This window comes from Gorilla gorilla, chromosome 5 (assembly GCF_029281585.2).
Source record: "Gorilla gorilla gorilla isolate KB3781 chromosome 5, NHGRI_mGorGor1-v2.1_pri, whole genome shotgun sequence".
Classification (NCBI taxonomy): Eukaryota; Metazoa; Chordata; class Mammalia; order Primates; family Hominidae; genus Gorilla; species Gorilla gorilla.
Window position 1 is genome coordinate 192,251,477 of NC_073229.2, and position 25,248 is coordinate 192,276,724.

At 43.8% G+C, this 25,248-nt stretch overlaps 1 protein-coding gene across 29 annotated transcripts in view; it reads left to right on the forward strand.

Moving 5' to 3' along the window:
• Positions 1-12,395, forward strand: part of AFDN (afadin, adherens junction formation factor) — a 144,296-nt gene extending 131,901 nt beyond the window's left edge. For 8 of the 29 annotated variants that reach the window (XM_031011932.3, XM_031011930.3, XM_055392051.2 and 5 more), the window contains 4 exons: positions 2,803-2,937; positions 6,120-6,408; positions 9,483-9,567; positions 10,155-12,395. In XM_031011932.3, the coding sequence (XP_030867792.2) occupies positions 2,803-2,937; positions 6,120-6,408; positions 9,483-9,567; positions 10,155-10,308 (663 nt within the window). In that variant the 3' untranslated portion in view covers positions 10,309-12,395. Of the gene's footprint in view, positions 1-2,802; positions 2,938-6,119; positions 6,640-9,482; positions 9,568-10,154 lie in introns of all 29 variants that reach the window. The other 21 variants (XM_055392035.2, XM_055392040.2, XM_055392038.2 and 18 more) reach the window with 5 other exon arrangements.
• The last annotated feature ends 12,853 nt before the right edge of the window (positions 12,396-25,248 follow it).

The window sequence follows — 25,248 nt, forward strand, 5'->3', positions numbered from 1 at the left end:
ATGACCCCATTTTATGTTCAGATACCAGTTTCATTTTCATGATACAAAATTATAAACACACAGATCTCAACATATACACACATATATATATGTATATAAAACCTAAAAATCCCTGTTTTGGGGAATGTGAACTACCCATATAGCAGAACCTTGGTTCAAGCTTGCTACATACTGGCTTTCAAATCCCAGTGTATTTCTCGATTTAGAATAACTTTCAGTCTGCATGGTCTTGATTCATCGGGTAATAGTTATTTTTTAGTCTATTCTGCACTCTCCTCAAAGATCACTTCCTGCGAGGCTATTTTGGTAGCATGTAACTTTTCATTCTTTTAATCAAAGTGCTAATCTAATAGGCAGTTTGCCACTGGATTGCTGGGTGATTAAATTTGTAATTTAAGTTAAAATACCCTTTAACTGTTACTGAATGTGAGTAACCCATACAATTCAGTGTACTGTTTTAAGCTATTATTTTGAGTAAATTAAGAGATTCTCGTTTTTCTCATTAATGCTTTGTGAATGGTGGGAGTAAAGCAACATAGCTTTGAAGAACAAAACAATTTATGTTTTGGAGATGGAAATACGTGAGTTAGCCAAAGAGTGGAAGGAAACTGCCTTGATGACACTGGTGCTGGTTGATTTGCCTTCCTTTACGAATAGTAACTGATGAGCTGAACACAAGGGGAGGCTCCTTGCTGACCGCATTCCAGATTTAGAAGAATAGAGGTTTTTAAGAAGAAAATGCCTGTTTTACAGATTTATAAAAAATTATGAAAATGATAATTGTTCTGATTTCTTAAAATATACTTCTGTTTAAAAGAACTAATTGGCTCTATCATTGTGTAACACTTTCTTGCTCAGCACTTATTTTTAGTTGAGGCTAGAAAATATTAACATAAATTAGTTTGTGCTTTGTGGGATAAGGAAAAGGCCCATGTTGCATTAATGCAATTTTACATTCTACCCTAAATTACTTTTCTGTAGAATATTTAATATTCTCACTTGCTTTATTTTGCTATTTGTGTTTGGCGCTGTTTCTCCTAGTTCTCCTAGTTTTTCCTGACCCCTGAAATCCTTGCTGAACGTTTCCATCCTTTGCTCTGGCCCCTGGTGCAGGAAGCCTGTGGGGAGCTGTGGCTGGTTCTGTCAACTCAAGGGCAAGGCGTCACCGACGGCTTCCTTGTGGGTTCTTAGTGGCATCTACTCCTGCTATAAGCCCCCTAAAAGCCAGTCATCCTAACGTCCCTCTTGGGGTATGGATAGGTTGTCCTAAAGAGACAGTTCAATTATTTGTCTCTTTGAGAAGGCAATTTTAATTTTTTTCTAAGATGTTTTATTATTATTTATTGCCATGAAAAAGCATAGTAACACAGGTTAATTTATTCTTTCTTACCAGATACAGTGTTTTCTTCACAGAAATCAAGGGAGAGTGAAGTTGATTTTTATTTAAAAAAAATACATATAAAATCAATTCAAATTCCAGCAGTTAACATTGTTATATTTCTGCTACAAACAATTTATAGACAAACCGGTAATTCTGTAGAAATTGAAACACGTAGGAATTTTATGTAAGGGATTCCTGCAGTGGTTAGAGATTGAACTAGATGGCTTTAAGTTTCATTTTAATCCTATAAATATTGATTACTTCTTCATGACATATGATAATATAGCTGTGGGTGTTCCTGTAGCACAGGTCTATACCAGATAAGAAGTAAATGGAGAACACAGTTTTCAAAGTTACCATTATCTTAGACTAGAATAACAGAAAAGCTGCGTGTATCCAAGACCAAAAGGGAGAGTCTTTCTGTTCTGCACTGGTTGTTAATCCAGGGTTCCTCTTTAGCAAAGGTGTTTTCAACCTATAGTGCATAGAGATGTGAGCAGAAGGATAAAGGTGCTAAAAATTGAAAAGAAGGGACTTAGGTATTCGAAGGACATCCTTAAGTATTTGAATGATATGAAGGAAAGGTATCTTTTTGTGTTGTTTCAAAAAGGCAGAACTGGAATGACCAAAAAGAGAAACAATCAGGTAATGAATTGTTAACATAAGAACTTCTTGACTAGTGTTACCTGAAAACAGAATGGATTGTATTGACTGAGAGGTCAACATTAGGTCCAGACAGAAGAGAGCTGAGATAGGGCTCCTTCCCATCTCAGGTTCAGAGTCCATGGTGCAGAGTGTAGGGTAGTCCTGAGTCGGGAGGGAGTTCTTGAAGTCCAGGGTGGGATCTGGAGGGAGCTGATGGTAAAGGGCAGAGGAGAGAGAGTGGCAGGCCTTGGTCCCCGGGAAAGATGGACGACTGCCCGGCCCACTGGAGTCACATATGCTGCTTCTGTCCCACCTATGCAGAGGCGAGTGGGGGCCTCCCTCTTCTACAAGATATTCATAGTGGAAATTAAAAAGGGAGAGGAAAGGAGGTGTTTAAGTGTGTTCTGCAGGTCCATCAAGTGGGGCCTGTTTGAGCCTGTTAATTTACATGAACGGGTTAACTAAATTTGTTCCAGTAAAAGAATTGTGCTTGTTGAATGTGTGAATGTAGATGATAAATTCCATCTTATAGCCATGATTAATGGAGGAATAACTCGGATTTGTGGCAACCGTTTTTAGGTAATTTATTTTAAAATTGTAGAGCTAAAAAATTGTAAAAAGTTTTATTTTCCAACAGTGATTTTAACCTGGTATTTTATATTTAACTTTCTGTGTGTGTGTATGTGTATATGTGTGTCTACTTGTCTTAATGTGTGCATTTTATGTCTTGTGCTGGTGGAGTTTGTGGAGGGAGATTAATGTCAGCCTGTTGTTAGTTGCAGGACGAGGAGCGGAGGCGGCAGCAGCAGTTAGAAGAGATGCGCAAGCGGGAAGCGGAAGACCGAGCGAGGCAAGAGGAAGAGCGCCGGCGGCAGGAGGAGGAGCGAACAAAACGAGACGCTGAAGAAAAGGTTATGGTCCTTTAAGGGCAGCTAGAATTTTACCAAGTTAGCCTGAACGTAATCGATTGGCTGGGGCAGAGCGGGCTGGAAGTTCTGTGTTTCTTAAGAAGCACGAGGCAGAGCAGGGCCTGGCTCCCCCAGCTTTGTGATTGGACCAGCAACTTTACCCCATCTGGCCCACCTACCTCTCTTCTGGACTGTCTCCAGATCCCCTTATCTGCCAAGTTTTGTCTCCTTCAAACTTCTGAACTCTTGGGCGTGTGTAGCAGTGAGCCTCTTTGCAAAGGGTTCGTTTCCTCGGGCACTCATCTTTACTGAACATGGCCCAGCTTGTCATTGTGAAGGTGACATTTGTTCAGTGATTGCTTAAATGGCATGTGGACCATGGGAAGCAGTAGGAGCGTAGTAAGACAGTTGGCTGCCATTCAACATTTCGAAGAGATTTCAAAGAGTGATTTCAAATCACTCACTTCTGGTTGATGGTAAAGAGAGCAGATGGCTTAGAAAACATGATACAGGAAAATTTAGTATGTAATCCAGTAAATATCCTAAGTTATTTGTTTTCATGTGTGTGTGTGTTTTTAAATCAAGTAACCCTTTTAATTGAATTTTAAAATGACAGCGAATTTTGACATTCTGAGAAATGGGGATTTTGAGATGTTTCTCTCCATATCTCCCTTTGTCCTGTGTGTGTGGCCGACGCCCTCTGGATGAAGAGGCTGTAGCCATTGAGCTCCCTGTGGGGGCCTGTTTCATCCCGAGGGGACTGCGTGTTGCTCTGTGTGGTTTGAGAGAAGCTGCTCTTCTCTGTTACTTCCCTTCTATGAAGGTAGAAGCTTTCAGTGTTAACAACTTCTGATGGCGGAAAATTTAGTTTTTATTAATAATTCCTTCTTTGATAGTCTAGTGAACTATATTAATAGAACAGTGTACTGTTCACAGAAAAGAACTTGTAGGGAGTTTTTTGTAGTGATATGCACTATTAGGATACAGAACAATCTAACAGTAAGCTTGATAGACATGATGTGACTTCACTTAAATGGAGTAGAGTGAATAATGTAAGGACGCTCACCTCTGTTGAAATTGGTGATTTCTGCATTTTGTAGACCTTTGCCCTCTAAGTTTATCATCATATTATCTGTTGAATCTGAACAGCATTTGAAGTCCTCTCAAAGAGTTTGAGCTTTCAGGATTAGGTTCCCCTGTGAGTCTTTCACTTGTGTAATGGTAAGTCAACATTGATGATCTTTCTAAGGAAATCAGATTTCCAAAATGCTGAGCCGCTTGATGTTTAAGTGTTGGTGGTGTTTGCTGTTGCTTTGCTGTTCCATGAAAGCGCTCCCTGGCTGCTCGGAGGGCTGTGCTTTTCCAGGTCAGTGCCAGCTTGGCTGTCCCAGGCCGTGCACAGTGCCCATTGCTATAGCTGGGCCCAGTCCTGGCCACGCCGGAGCCTCGGCGGGGGCAGCTGGGTTGTCACGGCAGCACAGTGCACATGCAGAGAGGACCAGGCCATGTTTTTCCTATGCTGAGAAACTCTTGGGTTATTTAATTTTTCCAATGTGTTTTCATAACTCATGATTATGTGAAATACACTCGTGTTAGTAACTGCTTCTATAATTAAGTGGTCACTGTAAAAAGGCGAATAACCTATTTTTATATCAGAATGTCCAAAACTCATGGGTTTGCTTTGTTATAGAAAAATGTGCCATTCATTTGTTGGGTAGAATAAAGTCATCTTGTAATTGTATCTGCTCTTGGTATAACTAAAAGAGGATATTTTGATTTCTTCCTAAAATGTTACCAAGCAACTGTTCTTCATGTTAATACTAAGATTCTTGATAGTTCCATTTAAAAGCCACAAGAAGTCATTCTGGTTTATTCCTCACTCCAAGGGAACACTTACTTTGTGTAGACAAGAAGATGAGAGTCTTTCCTTCAGGATTTCTAAACATAGAGCAAGAAGATTCAATGAGAAATTGGGCTCAGGGCAGTAATTGGGGCTGGCGTTTATTCTTAAGAGTTTTCTCCCTCAAAAGGTGAAGGAGTGACATTGCGTATTCACTCTGCGTGTGTGTGTGTGTGTGTGTGTGTGTGTGTGTGTAGCTCTAGAGGGAGTAGGGAGAAAATACAGGATGAAATTGAAAACAGGGACTAACAACTTTTCACTGAACGCCAGCAAGGTCTCTAAAATTAGTTTTCTTTGGTTGAACAAATTTACAATTCATTGTACTTCATTTCACAGCATTAAACATTTACTCGAGGCAGTTTATTCTGTTTGCTCTTTCATCCCTTCTTATTTACTTTTTTCTTGTGCTCTAAAACTTTTGTCAATCTTTAACAAAACTGTGCTGTTACCTTTTTTAATGTTAAAAGAATTTTAACACTGTCAACTGTAGTTTGTGCAGATGTATGTCAGAAAAAAATGTACAGTATGTGTCAAACTATATTTGAATATCTTGTTGCTGTTGCTGTTAATTCCTGGCTCTCTAATTTTCTGTCTGTTAGGGAGTTTCTTAAGATTTGAAATACAAGTTAAGAACTATGGAAAGCATATTTGTTAGATTGTTACTTTGGGAGAATGAGTGTTTTTTTTTTTTTCATTTCTGGTTTCCTGTTAATCTCCTTCCTGATAACTGAAGTAAACAGGGTGGTTCACTCATGTCCTCCTTGTCCAGGAAGGACTGCTCTTCTGCATTCATGGGGGCTCAGTGAAAAAGAGTGCAAGTTTGCCTTTTGGAAAGTGCTGGCCATAGAAAGCCAGTGACAGCCTATTTTTAGTTTTGCATTATCTTTAAACACAGCAGTAACAGGTAAGTTAATATCCTGCCAAAATCAGAAGAGGAGAGAGAGAAGGAAGTAACAGGAGCGTGGAGGAAGGAAAGAAGGAAAGCAGAGGAGAATTCAGTCCACTGGGATAATGGAAAGGCATAAGTGACTGGGAAGCAGGAGGCTGAGAATCCATTCCATGCTTCTGAGCAGTTTTCTGTCAAATAATCCAGAATAGTATTAATGTACTTGTAAGTCTAGGGAGAAGACTCTGGATTGACCTGCTGCTTCTGTTACATAGTAATTGTAACTATTAAACTTTGACGTCAGTGTGATGATGAGGATTGTTCCCTTTGAAGGCCCAGTGGGTCGGCTGTTCCCTTCTCACCTCTGACCTTTGCACTCTTGTCTATTCCCGCCCGCAGAGGCGACAGGAAGAAGGGTATTACAGCCACCTGGAAGCCGAGAGGCGCAGACAGCACGACGAGGCGGAGCGCAGGTTGCTGGAGCCCGAGGCGCCCGGTCTGTGCCGCCCTCCGCTTCCCCGGGACTACGAGCCCCCGTCCCCGTCCCCCGCGCCCGGCGCCCCTCCTCCCCCGCCTCAGCGAAACGCCTCCTACCTCAAAACACAGGTCCTCTCCCCCGACTCGCTGTTCACTGCCAAGTTTGTTGCATACAATGAGGAGGAGGAGGAGGAGGACTGCAGCCTAGCAGGTCAGGATAAGTACTCCAGCACAAGAAAGTCTCATGGGGACCTTCTTCCTGCCCCTCTTAAACCACGGCCACCCCCCTGCCAGCCACGCCCGGCCTCCGATGGCATCTTTCTCTCCAGCTCATTCCAGCCACCCTCAGCCAAAGCCAACAGTACTGATCACAAAAAAGGCCAGCCCCCGCCCCCTCCAAAAAAATCCAGCTCCTACCATCCCAGCCACTGCAAAGGTAGAGGTAAAAGAGTGACAAATCAGCTCTCTTTGTCTTAATGATTGGAACCTCAGCATCTCTCTGCACACTTGCCCTGTAGTATGGTCCATGGCGATCATACTTGCCTTGGAATTTGGATGTCATGTGATCACTGGTCTCGGCATGGTGATCCTCCTCTGCCTCTGATTGTGATGTTCTGTGCTAATACTCTTTGGTAGATATCTTAGTACTCCGATTTCTTTTACACTTTAAAAAGTTCATTTCTTTGATCAGCTGACAATCAGTCCTTCTCTGTTGTTCCCAAATCACTTGAAGTACTGTTGGTCTTGGCTTTCATTTTCTCTCTACAAATGATCTTCTATTTGTTTTAACAAGTGCTTTTCACACACTGTAGTGTCTCTAGAGACAGAGTGTTATAATTCTGTTATAAGTTTCCGTTATTTAGTGTTGGCAGAACTTTCTGTTCTGGATTAAGTAGCCTGTGGAATAAATCACGCGCTCATGGTGGTTTGGTTGGTGTGGCCGGAGCATCCACTAAGCTGGTTCACTGTTGGCTTCATGACCTCCGTGCAGGCTGCCTCACGCCAGGGTCCAGAGACCCCAGTTACAGGGAAATTCCTCTCATCCCCTTTTCCTCTAACTGGCTTCACTCCTTCCTGTTACTTGCACTCTTAGCACCCAGTAACACCAGCAGCCAGACCTTAGCAGGCATGCAGCTGCCTTTAGGGAAACCCCTATGCTGACTGTAGAGCAGGACAGTTCTGCAGGGGACAGGGCCTAGAGGCTGTCACAGGCGTGGGTTCGGTAGTCATTGTTTTCAAGTCAGCATGTTTAAAATATAGCTGAATTCATAAGGATTCAGATTTCACACTAATCTTACCTTAAATGAAACTGGAATTCTGGTACCAAATATCTTCAAATACAAGAGTATTACTTTTAGTGAGTGTATGAGAGTCTTCTAAATCCTGCATCATTCTGCATAAGCAATGCATGGGACTCGACAATTCTGAAATTGTCGAATATTCTAAGAGTCAGTGTAACTGTCACCCTTACAAATAACAGATTAATTTTGCCAGAATTCTGTCTTTCCCCGCCCCCCCTGGATCAGAGCTTTGATCTACTTTGAAGGTTTAATATATAATAATATTTAGGTTGAGTCACTTTGGAAGCCAGGATTAAATCATTTTATGAAATATCTGTTGTAAATATCTACAGTTTGGTACCTTTTAGAGAAATTTACGGAATAATAGTAAATTTTGATGCAGGATGCCATCAGTCTCCTTGTATTGAGTTTTATAAGCTGAACCTAAGATATTTTTTTATGTGTCATGACAGAAATGTGAGGTTTGGTAGCCAAGTATTATAATGAGGTGTCACTACTCACCATCTTGGCTCTCAGTCCTACCATTAACCCTTATTTTACTGCACACATGAAGTACCTCACAGGACCAGGTCAGAGCCGACATCTGATTGCTCCACCTCTTTGAAGACTTCTTCGTAATGTACAGAGCCGTCTGCACCGTGTGCACAGCGCATTCCGACCTTGTGTCCCCTTGATTTCACTAGCATGCTCTCACTCCTTGCTCAGCTCTGTTTCTGTCGCGAGCGCTCTGGTAAAGCATGCTTCTGCAGATGGACTGGGCTTCTTCCACTGGACAGTGAGAGGAGCAGCATTAGGATGTGAATGAGTAATACCAGATTTGAACATAGCACTATATGAAAGATTCATTACTAAAGCTTTTTGAAAATGATCTGTGATTTGAAGTGACTATTCATAGAGAGTCAGCTGAAGGTATTTGATGCTCTTAAGTCTAAAAGTTCTGAAAATTCAGAAGAATTAGTTTTACCAGTGGAAAAAGCCAGTATCATTCTTAAAACAAAGCTCAAAAGATATAATACAATGTTTTTAAAACTAAGCAAGATAAAAAATTTGGAACTAAAATTGAAAAAAATGTCTCCATGTGGTAATTTATCTAAAGGCCCGCTATAAATTGTCATAAGGTGGAGATGTGTTTCTGTTGAATCTTTTGAGTCTTTGCCGAGGATGGCGCCCTCTGCAGGGTGGTGGGAAACCTGAGTGAAGGTGCAGTGCAGAGAGGCGCCTTCAAAAGGCAGCTGTGTCCCGTCTGCAGCACATCAGATGAGTTCTGCACAGCAGGTCCTTTTGTAGAAGAGGAGAAACAAAAATGTATTTTTGTGCAAGTTGTTTGAAAAAGAATTTTAATGTGAAAATATTGTACTACTTTTGTGGCCTGTTTAATCCAATATTCATTGCTGTCAGTATTTGCTAAATAGTTTGAGCATTTATTACTGCAGCCTGTATTACACTGTCAGATTTTTCCAGTGTGAATTTTTCTAATGCTACAATTAATAGAAATACATTAACACTGATTTACTGCATTATGATTTTAACAATATAACACTGATTGTTACTTGGGTACACTGAGTGACATTATTACTTGGATACATTTAAAACTTTGTATCTGCATCACATCTTTTGATCCTCAACAATCCACCGAAGCCAGTAGGAACAGGGCAAATGTTGCCGATGGGTTGATGTTACACTCACCCAGAGTTGCGCTGCCAGTCAGAGGCAGAGCTGGGCCAGTGGGCAGTATTCCTCCCTCATAGTGAAGGGCGTCAGGTCAATATTTTAGCACCTCTTGAGAGTAGTAATTGGATTACTCAGGCCACCAACAGGGATGAATTTCAAACTGATGAAACTTTGATACAATATGAAGGGTCTTTTACCTTCCTACTTACTCAGTAAAGGTATTTTTGTATTCTCTGAGCACTGCATCTTTATCATGAGTAAAGCTTAGAAATAATCAGGTACTTTAACTTGTACTGTTTCTTTCATGGAAAAGGACCAAACTCTTACCCAGGACCTACTGGAGCAGCTGTTGGAGCCCACGACGCCTGTCGGGATGCAAAAGAGAAGCGCTCTAAAAGGTATGGACGGTTGCACTAGACGAGGAACTTCATCTGTACCTGATGAGCCCTTTCACTCTTCACGGCACCTTGAGATTATGTAAACAGACTTCATGGCTTCACTCTGTGACCTCACCTGGATTTTAATTAGGAATGTTATTGCCCCAAGTGTTCTTAAAACATTGAATTTGAACTAACCAGAAAAATCATCAGTACCATTCTATAACTTATTATTAAATTTGGCATATTTATAGATGCCTCTCAGGTACATGTAAGATGCCTTAAAATGCTGTATTTTAAAACTGTATCCCTCAGGTTACACTTGTTTAACTGGTAAGAGTTGCCTGCTTGCTAAAATCTAACTTACAAGTTTTTTGAGAGTTGACTATGACTGGGAAAAGTTAATGTTTTAGCCAAGAGAACATGTTGCCCTTTTTTTCTAGATGGGTTTAAATACAGCCCCTGTGATTTCGATTATAAGAAAGGTTATAGCACAATTTAACAAAGAATGAGTGAAAATTTTAATCGCCCATTTTGCAAACGTGTGTAATTGTTGACAGGTTGTTTCTAGTTTGTCCAGTAATCTTTGATATTGCCCTCTTCTGCAGCCAAGATGCAGATTCACCTGGAAGTTCTGGGGCCCCCGAAAACTTGACATTCAAGGAACGCCAGCGTCTTTTTTCACAAGGTCAAGATGTATCCAATAAAGTGAAAGCTTCTCGTAAATTAACAGAGCTGGAGAATGAACTGAACACAAAGTGAAAGAAAATGAGGAGAACACTTTGTATTTACCCCAAAATCTTTTCAGTTGTGGGTTTGTAGGTGCGAGTTTGAAGAGGAAAGAGGAAGGGGGTTATATTTCTAAGTGATTTACAATTTCTGTTTCTAAAATTGTTGGGATTTAGAAATGTTTCAATTCCAAGAAATTTTACTTTACCATGAGATTGCCATTTATGTAATTTAAACACTGTCTAGTTTCTTAATTATCTAACTCACATGAGGGTAAGTTTTTTGTTGGTTTCTTTTTTGGAGTCCTGAGTTCAAAGGGGACAGAACTAAGGGCAGGAGAAGAGAATGGATGTGTCTTCTCTCCCATCTTCCCCTCATCATCGACCAAGGAGCACAAAGAAGTTCTGTTTCTGTTTTTTTCAGAAACTTTATTTTAGCTGTCAAGCAGAGAATAGCTTGAACTATTCAGACTATTGTTGGCACTGTTTAGTAGGGACCACACACTCTTCTACCCGGGAAGGAACATATGACGACATGCTCCTCCCATGTCCCCTGATGGTGTCTGTTCCCACAATATCCTTCTAGTCTGCATCGTGAAGTGGCTTAGGCCAAAGCTTCCTGTGCGATGACGCACGTCCGAGACTGTTCCATCTCATTCCTCGCAAATTTGAGCTCTTCTGATCAATTCTAAATATTTGATTAATTTTAATTCTGAAAGAAAATTTTGAGGATTTAAGCTTAGGGGATTTTATTTTTATAAATACCAGATTATTGTTAGACTTAATAAATCACTGGTAAATTTAAAGATGACAGTTACTTTAGAAAGTTCACTAATACTTCAGCTGCTCCAAGGCATCTGTAGAAGAAGATATCTTTATTGGAGCAATGTTCATGTGACTGGGAATGACAGAAGAATGGGAGATGAGTAGGGACCCCTCAAGCACAGCTGTCACTCAGAAATTTTAAATTTGAAAAAGAAATCGATTTTCATCTGTATGCCGTCAAGGAAGGAATTCAGTTACAGGGCATCTGTAACTTAAATATTGTAAGAATAACTCATATGGAAGTTCAAGCTATTTTTATACTATAATAGAGTTATTTAATTTTAATTTGTTGAATTATTAGTTACCACTGTCATTTCTTCAGCTATGGATATGTGGCTGATGTTGGGGAGACGGACCTCAGTGTGTTTTATATTGTCTGGTGTTAAGATGATAACTTACTTTGTGATTACAAGCAAATTTTCTATTTGACAAAGCCCTTGGTGGAGTCCAAATGATTTTTCTGTACCATATTGTTCTCTTACACATACGTATGTTAGGAAAATAGGCACACTTTCAAAGAGAATGTTCTCTTACACATACGTATGTTAGGAAAATAGACACACTTTCAAAGAGAATGTTCTCTTACATATGTTAGGAAAATAGGCACACTTTCAAAGAGAGGTATAGGGGCTTTTTACTGCCTTCGAAATCACTTTTAATAAAAGTTGTATGATAAATCATTAAAAATGCGAGTGTAAATATTTTTTTACCTCTATCAGGGTTTTTATTTGAAAGTGTGCTCTTACCATTTCCTTGTTTGAGTAAGAGAGTGAAATGGTTCTGAGTGGTTAGGAAGGATTTGCTTGCTTGCAGCAGAAGTTCTAGGAAAAGCAGGCACCTCCCAAATATCTTGAGGACACTGGCAGCCTTATGGTGACTAAATCCACACTTTCCTTAAAGAGATGCAGATGAATTACTTTTCTGTTAATATATAGAAAAATACACAGGAGAACATGCAGATACATGTAAATATCTACATACAGGGATATTTGTATGTGTGGCTGTGAAACCCATACACAAGTGGATTTGGCCAGCTTTGGGCAGTGAGGTCAAATGTGAAGATATGTAAAAGTGCTTTTCAGAACTGTGCATTACTATGAGAAAACATCAAAACTGCTGTAGTTGTCCATTTCTACTGTATTTCAGTTGCAACCTATTTTTAATAAACTTTGTATGTATTTAAGTGTATTTGCTATTGTTTTGAAAGTGCTGACAAAGTTTATATTTGTAACATCAGCCTTCCTCGCCCATCTCTTTCCATCTGTCTCTTCTTCATTAAACACTTACTGAGTATGATTCCTGTGTCAGGCAGTGGTTTCATTTGTGGGGACGTGTCGTGTGCCTCGTCACACAGCTCACGGGTGGTGTCTGAGTCTCATAAGCCGTTCTGCTGCCCGGGCCTTCCTGATGCTTCCTTGATCCCAGCAAGCTCAGGTGGGCATTCGAGCCATTTCTCAGTGACACTGTCTCTTGGTGGCCCCTTTGAAATTCCTAAAATATCCATAGTAATAAGTAAATGGTGTACATAAGGCATCCTGGTGAGAAGCATCCTAGTGCAAGAACCCACTCAGGACGGCCTCGTGTAAAATGGTGTGTTTGATTGTAAAACTACACAAGTCACATTGTGAGGACCTGGGAGCTGCGGGAGGCCTGGGCATGTGCGGGCGGGACCTTCTGTGTGGACAGGGCTCAGCGCTGCCTCTGTGCCATCTCCTGCCTCTGCCTCTTTCCAGTGGACCTTTTAACGGCCTGTGAGCAGGGGGATGGGACAGGGCAGGGATGGAGAATTTTTAGAGCTTTTATGGGGGGGAGAAAAGGATGGGAAGTTGTTGGTTGAAGGATGCAAAGTTTCAGATAGACAAAAGGAATAGGTTTTCAGATCCATGTGCTGCACAGCAGGGTGACTGTAGTCCATGTATTGTAAAAATAAGGACGTTCATGAAGGAAGGAGCGTGTCTTAGGGTTGTAGAAATTTGTGGAGACCTTTTTGATAGAACGAGATGTTTGTGTATTAGAACTATAGTATTCACTTTTACTATATTTTAATGCTTGAAAGGGGACTTTAATGTTTGGGAATACAAAAACTTAGGAAGTCTGAGTATTATTACAGATTCCTTTTTCTTCTCAAGGCCTGTGTTTCTGTTGCTGTCAGTGGAAATAATGGTACTGCCCTACAGTGGTCTGTCATACGGACCAGCAAGCACTTGATCATTTTCTGGTGTGCGCCGTTGGACACAATTTCCTTTATCCTTTATTGAGTGGAAAACTGATTTCAAAGATTTAGTTATATTTAGTAAACATTAAGCAAAATTTAATTCGAGTGACTTGGAGGAGGGAAAGGATGTACAAAAAGTGATAGTTTTGTTATTTCCAGTATTTCATCCAGTTTATTCCAAAAATCACATAACCTCAAAAGGGACATACTAGACTTGAGATTGGGAATTGAAGCCGGTTTCTTGTTTAATTCAGCAGATGTTTATGGGAGCCTGCGGGTGCCTCCTGCCTTGGTGACGGGTCTCACAGCGCTTACCTGCTGTCCTGAAACAGCGTGGCTCTGCCCCCAGGGAGCACCACTCCAGGAGGTAGCAGCACACGTTCCGTTTACATATGCAGATACGTAGTAACTGTTGACAGTAAAGAAGTGCAGGGGACACCTGGAGGTCTGATGAAGTTCCTGGGAGATGGTAGGCTGTTTTGAGAAAGTGATGCTCTTGAGAAGCCTTGCAGATGGAAGGAGAAGCCTGAGGCAGGTAAGCTGGAACCTCAGGAAGATCAGGGGAGCCCAGAGCCAGAGCCCCAGAACAGGAGGGTGCAGGCAGGGGCTGGAGAGAGCCAGGGGCCACCTGGCACTACCCGGTGGTAAAAGAGTGTATTTTCTAAGACCATGGCAGGAAATGTGACTTGTTTTCTTCACGCAGTGCAAAGCCTCTGCAGGGTTTCAAGGAGGGGCTGGGGCCACCCAGGTGATGTCAGTGGCTGTCGCTCTGGTTGCCGGGATGGGAGGGGAAGGAATGGAAGCCCGGAGCAGACTTCTGCAGGAGTTGGAGGCTTTGAGGAACCAGATGGTGTGGCCACCCAGATAGGAGAGCGTGGAGGAATGGGCTGGGGTGGGCACAGGTAAGCTCTAGAGTTGTTTGCATAGCTACAGCGATACCAAAGAACAGACTAGAAAAGAGGACAAAACTCAGCTTGGCTTTCAAACAAATTGGTAACCAAGGCTTTCAGTTTGAAAACTACTTTCACATGTCTTCAGTGGGTTAGATCTTATTTTTCTCTGCTCTTCTAAATCTTAACGTTTTATTCTTTTATAGAGACTACAGGCTTAAATGAATGTTAAATTGGAGACAGTGGTTCCAACTTCAACTTGGAACTTTTAAAAATGATTATAAGATATTAAGTAATCTAAGCCCAAAGAGAGACCTGGGAAACCATAGGGTCAATTGTATAGCTTTAAAAATGTTCCACCTTCCTCCCGTCAATCTTTTTTGTATGAGAATAGATCCCAAAATATACAAACAGCCTAGCTCAGTTGAGCAAAATACGTACCATATTCTGAACAGGCGAAGCATAGCTAGGGAGTCTCGGGACTTTGGGTTTGTCTGATTTCTGGAACTGCCATTACCTAAATATTGGAAAATTGCTGACATCGATGCAGAGACTGTCCAGAGCCCTCTAAGTCTTTGTGGACAAAGAGTGACTTATTTAATGAAGCAGCCTCTCCTTCCTGTGATATGAGATGTTTATTTCTCTTTCCAGTTTTTTAATTATACGTCACCCATTGCAGACTAGGCACCCATAAATATTTGTTGGGTAAATTCTTCTCAATCTGAAGTCTAGTATGTATCTTTGGGGTTGTGTGACTTTTTGGAATAAACTGGATGAAATCGTGGAATTAAAAATTCACTTTTTGCATATACTTTCCCTCCTGCAAGTCATCCAGTTACATCTTGCTTAGTGTTACTAAATATAACTTTCTGAAATTAGCTTTCCATGCAAGAAAACATAGAGGAATGCTATCTTCAGTACAGTAGACGGATTGCTCACAGACAGCTGGAGGCTGCAGTCTATAAATGATTTGATCAGATCTCTCTCAAGAATTCTTGTAGCAAGACAAGAAAAGGGATTGGTGGAATACAAACAAAAATAGGAAATGAAGGAAGAGGAGAGTGCAAAGGTGAGGACCACACAGGCCGACTGGCTTGCGAGGGCATGCTGCGCGGGGAGGCTCGGTACCACATACCAGTTGCATGTATTCAGAAGAGGAGCAAGACGGAAGCACCTTCCGGAGGGAATTTGGCTCAGCCTCATATTCTAAGAGGAGTTTCTCAGGCAGCACTGGACATGGGCCGCCCTGAATATTCTTTGCTCCTGAGGACACCATTTGCGGGGCTGACTTGTGTACATACACGGGGCCTCTGGCTGTCTCAGGTGGAACAGATTTGTCACACCTCTTGGCAGGGTTTCCAATGACATGGGCAGAGCCAGAGTCATTAAAGTGGTAAAGCAGGTTGTATTCCAGAACTTTGTAATAGGGGGAAGAAAACACCGCAGTTTGGAGCTGGACTCAACTCTGCATACAGCAAGGCTGGAGGGCACTCGGGCTAAACTGACCCATGGGGAGTCTTCCTAAAGTCAGGCCTGGGGAACCCAGCATCACCTGGGGGTTGGCGGGGGATGCAGAACTGATCAGATGTCGGACGCAGGCGTGGGGGATTCTCACGGCGATGCAGACTTGAGGCTGAGTTGAAAAAGGGCGTGGAGAAGCCCAGGGTCTGGTCAGGGAGGGCGTCCTTGGCACTGGGGCCATGAGAAGCTGGTGTCCATGTTCCTAACCAACAATGCCACATGGTCGCCGCGATCACGTCGCACACTGTGTCCTGTCACCTCTGCCAGGCGTGAGCTGGCCTTTTCGCCACTGTTCTCCTGGCCTATGTGCACGCCTAGCCAACAGCTGCTACGTAAATAAGCTTGGAAACAAAGTCAGTGATACGGACCTGATGTATTACAAACACGCTGCAGCAGGAGACGAGGCTTCCGTCCAGCACTGCCACCGACTCTCCTGGAACCTTTGGCCACATTCTGTGACACGGGAGAGGCCCAGAGCAGCTCAGTCCCCTCGAGACCTGACACCAGCCCCTCCAGAGACCATCCGTTTTCTAGGAGTCACGTGAAAAAAGTAGAAAGAGGTGTAATAAATTGTGATATATTTTATTTTCCCTAATATATCCCAACAGCATCATTTCAACATGCAATCTATACATAAAATGCATTCAGATTCTCTACATTGTTTTTCATGCAGCGCCTTCAAAATCCAGGCCGTCTCATACCCACAGCATTTCCCCGACTGCTGCGTGCTAGTGCTGGACCGTGAGTGACCAGAGAAACCACTGCATTAAAATATGGGGGTCACTCCCCCTGCTGTGTGTGTGGGGAGAAGGAGGCAGTGGGGGTCATTCCCCCTGCACTGTGCGGGGAGGAGGAGGCAGGACTGTGCTCGCCCCTCCTCTTGCTGGTTCAGGTCCTGCTCCTGGGACTCAGTGCTGTGCCTCTGGGAAGGGCCGGTCCAGGAGCTCCGCAAGTGGCGGGAGAACCAGGCGGGTCCGTGGTCCAGTGAGGCCTGTGATTCAGAAGGGATGAAACGTTCCTCAACACGCTTGAACACCGGCCCCCTGCCCCTGGGTCTTCCTGCTATTTCTTCCTGCCCCTCGCTCCCGCCTCGAGCCACCCCCTCGTGCTCCCCAACACCCGCTCCCGTGCTGGTCACTGGGGGCAGTGAGAGGAGGCCAGAAGCAGAGGCGATGCCGGCGGGGAGCGGGCGGTGGGGGGGCTTCTGGGAGCAACGGACCCGGCAGCTGCAGAGCCAAGTGCGGGTGAGTGGGGGGAGGGAGGAGGGACCCCCCTCAGAGGCTCCACGCGGAGGCCTGGGAGAATCGGGTGGGCTTGAGGCTTTCACTGGATGGTAGCCAGCTTTGGACGCAAACGTCCCACGTCATCTGTCCCCTCCCGTCTAGGCTTCCAGGACCTAGGGTGGTGGACCTGCTCTGTCCTCCCACCACTGACCTCCACCTGAGGCCCTGGACTTCCCTGTGATCTCCTCTCCCCTCCCACCAGGGACCTCCTACCCCCTTCCCCCTCCCCCCTCCCACACCGGAGCCCTCTCTCCCCTCCCACCCGGGACCTCTTCTCCCCTCCCATCCGGGGCCTGCTGTCCCCTCCCACCCGGGACCTCTTCTCCCCTCCCACCCGGGACTTCTTCTCCCCTCCCATCCGGGGCCTCCTGTCCCCTCCCACCCGGGACCTCTTCTCCCCTCCCACCCGGGACCTCTTCTCCCCTCCCACCTGGGGCCTTCGCGGCTTTTAAAACTGTCTGCTGGGTGCTGTGCACGTGCTGGGAGCACGGTAGTTAAGCCGGGACAGAGAAAGTTCTTCTAGTCACTGCCCTCTTGGAGTATACAGTTGAATCCGGGAAGTAGATCAATGAAATAAACACAGAGTGATTGTAAAATACAGAACGCTGGGAAGTGGAGGTGCGTGCTCTTACACGTGTTTATAATTCAGCCGTCGCCTAATCTGAGAAATCAAGGATTTCTGCATCGTGCGCGTGCCCGCTGAGCTGAGCTCTGCTGGGATGGGGGGTCCTTCTCTGGCTGGAGGCTGAGGGCAGGAGCTCTCGGTGAGAGGCTGCGGCCAGCAGTGCTGTGAGCTGGGCAGGGGTCAGCGCGGACGGCTGGGGCAGCGCAGGAAGCAGCTACTGCTTGAGGCTGACAGCACAGCAAGGGGCCGAGCTCCCCCGGGTCGAGCGGGACCAGTAAGGGATCATCCTTCTTTTGAGGGCACGGAGCCACCGTCGGAGGGATTGTGAGAAGGGTGGGAAGATGAGATTAAATTCCTATTCTGAAAATGTCACACTGTGGAGGGCAGTGGTTCAAGCGCAGTAATGGCCATGGAGGGAGAACACCGCCCGGGGACACCCGGGGTGGCAGGGACCGGAGCCCCGGAAACCTGAGCAAAACGCGCAAAATGGGCAAAACCACCCAGGTTTTAATGGAAATTGTGCGAACAGCTGTCAACGAAGAGTCAAACTCTGTAAAATATTTGAAGAGATTTATTCGGAGCCAAATATGAGTGACCACGGCCTGTAACACGGCCCTCAGAAGGTCCTGAGAACGTGTGCCAAGGTGGCCGGGGCACAACTTGGTTTTATACAATTTAGAGAGGCAGGAGACATCAATCAAATACGTTTAAGAAATACATTGGTTCTGCCCAGAAAGGCGGCACAACTCAAAGGGCAGGGGGAGGGCTTCCAGGCGCTAGGTAAATGTAAACATTTTCTGGTTGACAATTGGTTGAGTTTCTCTGAAGACCTGGGATCAGTAGAAAGGAAATGTTCAGGTTAAGATAAAAGACTGTGGAGACCAAGGTTCTTTTGAAGCCTCATAGTGGCTGTCCTTGGAGACAATAGGTGACAAATGTTTCCTGTTCAGATCTTTAAAAGGTGCTAGACTCTAGTTCATTTCTTCAGGATTGGGAGGGCCTGGAAGAAAGATCTAGCCATGTTAACAGAGGTTCTTTACAGATGTACATGTCCCCCAACAACGGACAGCTCTGCAGGACCATTTCAAAATATGGCAAAGAAACATGCTTTTGGGGTAAAATATTTTGACTTTCTTCCTTGTCTCGTAATGTTATGCACGAGTCAGATTTGGAAAGTAAGTCACAATATATAGGGTTAAATAAAACCCATCTGATAAGAATTTATGATTTGTAGGGCATGACTCCCCAGACCCCTTAGATAGGAATTTGAGTAAGACTTAAAAAAAAATCAGAGCATAGTCCTCACAGCATCCATCAGATGACAAATATTTATTCAAGAAAGTCTGCTGAAACTCCGTAAGAATAATGATCATCTGTGGCTGCCTCCTTCCCCCACCCCAGCTCATCTCGACGGAAGCCCCACTCTTGGTGGTTGTGGCCAAGGAGACAGGGCTCGCCCTCCCCTCAGCTCCCGCCCGAGGGTCCCCTTATCTCACCAGGAGGGACAGATGCCAGCATTTCTCACGCCAGCACCCAGTTGAAGAGGCTAAATTCCTGGTGAGCATGACGGACGGCCCCCTTCCTCCCGCCAGTCCCTACTCATCGGATGGGGCTCTAGCCCAAGAACAGCTGGCTAAGAAGGCTGGGATCCAGTTGCTGTGCCCAGCTCCACTGTAGGACACAGTTCTGTAAAAAGAGGCAAACTGAAAAGACCAGAGAGCAGGGCAGTCCACAGGGAAGAAAAGGTTGCTCTGAAGCTCTTCCCAAAGGAACTGGCTTTATTGGAAACAGCGTGGAGACATTCAAGCCTGAAGGCGTGCTCTGAAATGATTGTTCCTCTTAATTAGGAGCAATGAATTGGTCTGTGAGGGCTGCCAGAACAAAGCACCACAGACTGGGGGCTTAAACAACAGAAATTTCTCCCTCAAGGCTCTGAGGCGGAAGCGTCTGAGCTCAAGGCATTGGCAGGTTTGGTTGCCTCGGAGGCCTCTCTCCTTGGCCTGTGGATGGCCACCTTCTCAGTGTCCTCACGTGGTCTTTTTTCATCCCTTGTGTCTCTGTGTGTGCCCAGATTTCCTCCTCTTGTAAGGACACCAGTCACACTGGAATACAGCCCACCCCCCATGGACTCATTTTGACTTAATCACCTCTTTAAAGGGCCTATCTTCAAATAGAATCATGTTCTAATACGCTGGGGGTTAGGACTTCAACATACGAATTTGAGGGTAGAGACAAAACTCAGCACATGATCAACAAACTAATTCATAGCCCTGCTAGGTTGCTACAGAGAACCAAGGTGACACTAAGAAGAGCCCTCGGCTGGGCGCGGTGGCTCACGTCTGTAATCCCAGCACTTTGGGAGGCCGAGGTGGGTGGATCATGAGGTCAAGAGATTGAGACCATCCTGGCCAATATGGTGAAACCCCGTCTCTACTAAAAATATAAAAATTAGTTGGGCGTGGTGGCACACACCTGTAGTCCCAGCTGCTCGGGAGGCCGAGGCAGGAGAACCATTTGAACCCGGGAGGCAGAGGTTGCAGTGAGCTGAGATCGCGCCATTGCACTCCAGCCTGGTGACAGAGCAAGACTCAGTCTGAAAAAAAAAAAAAAAAAAAAAGCCCTCCTGGAGCTAAAACAAACCTCAGAGACTGGCCTTAAAAAATGTTCACTGCTCCAGTTTAATTGGACCAGACATTGAAGAAATGTATGCCCAGGTCATTACTGAAAATCATAGAGCAATCAGTTAGTAATTAATGGAGCTTAACAAGTAGATGTGATACCGCATGAGGTAGATAGCTTAACAGAGGGATCAAGGAAAGAGATAGCCAGTGTCCCCACCAAAACCACCACAACCCAGGCTGGCTGCGTGCATGCCCAAGGCTGAGTCCTCCAAGGAACTACCCCAGAGGCTTCACACTGCAGGGGAAATAAGCTTCACTGAAATAGTCTAGCCAAGCGACTCAACAAATAAGCAAAACAACAAAACCAAGCTACAGAGAGGGAAGAGAGGAATCAGCATGTAGTTTGTATACTGTTACCTAAAACATCCGATTTTCAACAAAAATGTAGACATGCAAAGACATTCAAAGAAACAGGAAAATGAGACATGAGGAAAACACAGGAAACAAAAGCTGCCTTGTGAGGGCCTAGATTTTTTTTTTTAATTTGACTCTGACTAGCGGAGGGCCTAGATGTTGAGTAGACAGAGACTTCAAAGCAGCCATTATAGCCATGTTCAAAAAACTAAACAACACTGTGCTCATAGAAGTGAGGGAAACCATGACAATGTCTCATCAAATTAAAAAATACAGAGATTGAGATTATTTTTTAACGATAATCCGGGAGCTGAAAATAACGGAAATGCCAAGAATACCTGGCAGCGCCCATGAGTGGATTTGAACTGAAAAGCCAGCAAACTTTAAGATAGATTGGTAGAAGTTATGTTATCTTAAAAACGGAGATAAAAATAGATTGAAAAAAAGGAATAGAACCTCAGAGAAATATGTGAACCCTTTAAGCCCTCCAGTGTATGCATAATGAAAGCAAAAGGAGAGAAGAGAGACAAAGGCGCAGAAAAACATTCAGAGAAATAATTGCTGAAAACTTCCCAAATTTGCTTAAAAATGTGAATCTCTCAAAGAAGTTCAATGAATCCCAAAAGTAGGATAAATACAAAGAGATTCACACTCACACATGTCATAGTACAAATGTTTGAAGCCAACATGAAAATCTTGAAAGCAGAAAGTGTGAACGAGTTGCCGTATACAAGAGAACCCAAAAGGACTGATGGCTGTCTTCTCCTCAGCAATGATGGAAGTCAGAGGGCAGTTGATACGGTTTGGCTGTTTCCCCACCCAAATCTCATCTTGGATTCCCACTGTTGCGGGAGGGACCCGGTGGCAGGTAATTGAATCATGGGAGCAGATATCTTTCCCATGCTGTTCTCGTGATAGTGAATGAGTCTCACGAGATCTGACGGTTTTAAGAGGAGGAGTTTCCCTGCACAAGCTCCTTCTGTCTCTCTCTGTCACCATGTGAGGTGTGACTTTCCCCTTCTGCCATGGTTGTGAGGCCTCCCCAGCGACGTGGAACTGTAAGTCCAGTAAACCTCTTTCTTTGGTAATTTGCCCAGTCTTGGGTTTGTCTATATTAGCAGCATGAAAATGGACTCATACGGCAGTGGAGTGACATGTTCAAAGTGCTGAAAGAAAAAAAAGCTGTCAATCAAGAGTCTTATATCTGGCAAAACTGTCTTTCAAAAATTAAAGCAAAATAAAAGCATTCTTCAAAAAAAAAATCAGAGAGAATTTCTTGTGAAAAGGAAATCCCTCAGGCTGAAAGCAAGTGAAACCACAAGGAAACTCAAATCCACAAAGAGCATCAGTAAAGGTAATTATGTAATTATAAAAGACAGTAGACATGTATATTTCTTCATTTTCCTTCTCTTAACTGATTTAAAGAACAGTTGTATAAGACAGAGTGTGTATAATTGTACTGTAGGCCCTGTAACATGTAGAAATGTAATGTATTTGACAAAAATAACACAAAGGATGTGATGAAGGCAAAGTTTTACTGGAGTCAGGAAAGGACGCCAGTGACTCGAATCCACAGGACCAAATGAAGAGAAACAAACATGGTGAATAAAAAGAGAAATAGAACTTGCATATAAATAAATACGTATCCTCCTTCCTTTTCTCACCTCCTTTAATGAACATGAAATTATGTAAAGTCATAATTATAACAATGTATTATATTTATAATATATATACATATAATGTGTATAACTATAATAATATAAAAGGAGGGAAGAATACACCTAACAACAGGGCTCCTGAACTAGTGAGACAAAAACCAACAGAATGGAAGAGAAATAGGCAATTCAAAAACAAGGATGGCAGACTTCAATACTCTACCTTCAATTATGGGTAGACCAACTAGATAGAAAATCAGCAAGTAAGCAGGAGACTCAAAGAATGCGATAAACTGAACAGACCTAACAGACATCTGTAGAACACGCTACCTAACAACAGAATTGAAAATTCTTCTCAAGTGCGCATTGAACACGCTCCAGGATAAACATGCTAAGTCATAGAACAAGCCTGAATCATATATGATTTATATCCTTTAAATGTATTCAGGCTTGTTCTGTGACCTAGCATGTTTATCCTCGAGCGTGTTCAGAATAGAGTTAAACTCACTAAACAAATTCGGCAAGGTTGAAGAATATAAGATCAATATACAAAAAGCAAATGTATTTCTATACTGTAGAAATGAACAACTGAAAATGAAATTAAGAAAACAATTCCAGCCAGGCATGGTGGCTCATGCCTGTAATCCTAGCATTCTGGGAGGCTGAGACAGGAGGGTTGCTTGAGGCCAAGAGTTCAAGACCAATCTGGCCAGCATATCAAGACCCTGTTTCTACTTAAAAAAAAAAAAAAAGGCTGGGCACGGTGGCTCACGCCTGTAATCCCAGCACTTTGGGAGGCCGAGGCAGGTGGATCACCTGAGGTCAGGAGTTCAAGACCAGCCTGGCCAACATGGCAAAACCCCATCTCTAATAAAAATACAAAAAATTAGCTGGGCGTGGTGGCGGGTGCCTGTAATCCCAGCTACTTGGGAGGCTGAGGCAGGAGAATCGCTTGAACCTGGGAGGTGGAGGTTGCAGTGAGCCAAGATTAGGCCATTGCACTCCAACCCAGGCAACAGAGTGAGACTCTGTCCAAAAAAAAAAAAAAAAAAGAAAAAGAAAGAGAAAACAATTTCACTTACAATAGCATCAAAAATATCAAAACATTTCAGAATACCTTTAACCAAAGAAGTACAAGGTATAAGACTTAACAAGACTTTTACACTGAAAATGATGTTCACCATTATTAGCCACCAGGGAAAGACAAATAAAACTGCAGTGTGACACCACTGCTTGCCACAAAGAGGACTATAATAAAAAAGAGAGATAATAACAGGTGTTTGAGAGTAGGTGGAGCAATCGGGATCCTCATGCAGTTGTGTGGGAAAGTAAAACTAATGCTGCTGTTACTGGATGGGACGTCTTGACTGTGAGTTGTCCAGGTTCTTGGTGCGTTGAACAAAGAATTGAACAAAATTGAACAAAGAATTGAACAAAATGTGCAAACAAAGCAACAAAAGAAAGAAGCAACAAAAGAAAACAACAACAAAAGCACAGATGTATAGAAAGTGCAGATTTACTGAAGCGAAAGTGCACTCCACAGAGTGGGAGCCGGCTCAAGCAAGCGGCTCAAGATCCCCAGTTGCAATGTTCTTTAGGGCTTTTCTTAAGCGAAAAGAATTTGGTAACACCCGTGGGTGCCCTTTAGAGGCCTGTGACCAATCAGAGGCTGAAGCAGAGATGTGGCCCGTGGTCAGTCCGAGGCTGACGTGCAACTTGTCTGTCTTGTTATTACCGGAGGGAGGCTGTGGCCTGTGTGCTGCCCAGTCCTGCCTGGAAGTAGCTGCACCTGCTGTTCTTCTGCTTATGCCTTCTCCCTTGGTTACCCCAATTCCCTATCCTCCTGCCTCACAGCTGCTTTGGAAGACAGTCTAGCAGTTCCTCAAAATGCTAGGTATATGCACCCGAGAGAACTGAAAACACTTCCCCACAAAGCTTGTACGGGAACGTCCTGGCAGCATGACTCTTGATAACCAAAGAGAAAACCTCAACGTCCGTCAGCTGATGAATGAATAAACAAAATGCTGTACATCCATACAATGAAATACTATTTGGCAATAAAAAGGAATGAAATTCTGATATTGCTACACATGGCTGAGCCCTGAAAACATGCAGAGTGGAAGCCAGACACGAAGGACCACATGTTGTGTGATTCTATTTACATGAAATGTCCAGAATCGGCAAATAGAGACAGAAAATAGATCAGTGGTTTCCTGGCACTGGGGTAGGAAGTAGTTAGGAGTAATGTCTAAGGGTTTCTTTTGAGGAAGATGAACATATTCTGAACCTTTCTGGTGAGTTGCACTCAAAGGACACTAAAGCTCGCTGAATTGTGCACTTGAGATGAGTAAATTGTCTGGCGTGTGATTTGTACCTCAGTCAGGATATGGAAACGTTTTCAATTAATTCCAGAAAGAAGAAGCTGGCAGAGAGTGGTGGTGTCCGCTCCTGCAGTTGTCCATGAAGAGAAGGTGCCCTTTTGGAATTAAGTGGATTGGAGAGGAAATATTCCAGAGATTTCTTTTTAAGAGTTTAAATGGACTGCATATAGCAATGGATAGCGTAGATCAGGGGTCCCCAGCCTCCATGCCGTGGACTGGTACTGGTCCATGTCCTGTTAGGAACAGGGTGCACAGCAGGAGGTGAGCAGGGGCCAGTGAGCATTCCCTCCTGAGCTCCGCTTCCTACCAGATCAGCAGCAACATTAGAGTCTCAGAGGAGTGCGGACCCTCTTGTGAACCGCACATGCGGCCATCTAGGTTGCGTGCTCCTTATGAGACTCTAATGCCTGATGACCTGAGGTGGAAGAGTTTCATCCCAAAACCACCCTACCCCCAGCCTGTGGACAAACTGTCTTCCACGAAACCAGTCCCTGGTGGCAAAAAGGTTGGGGACCTCTGGTGTAGATGACTCCCAAGGCCTCAG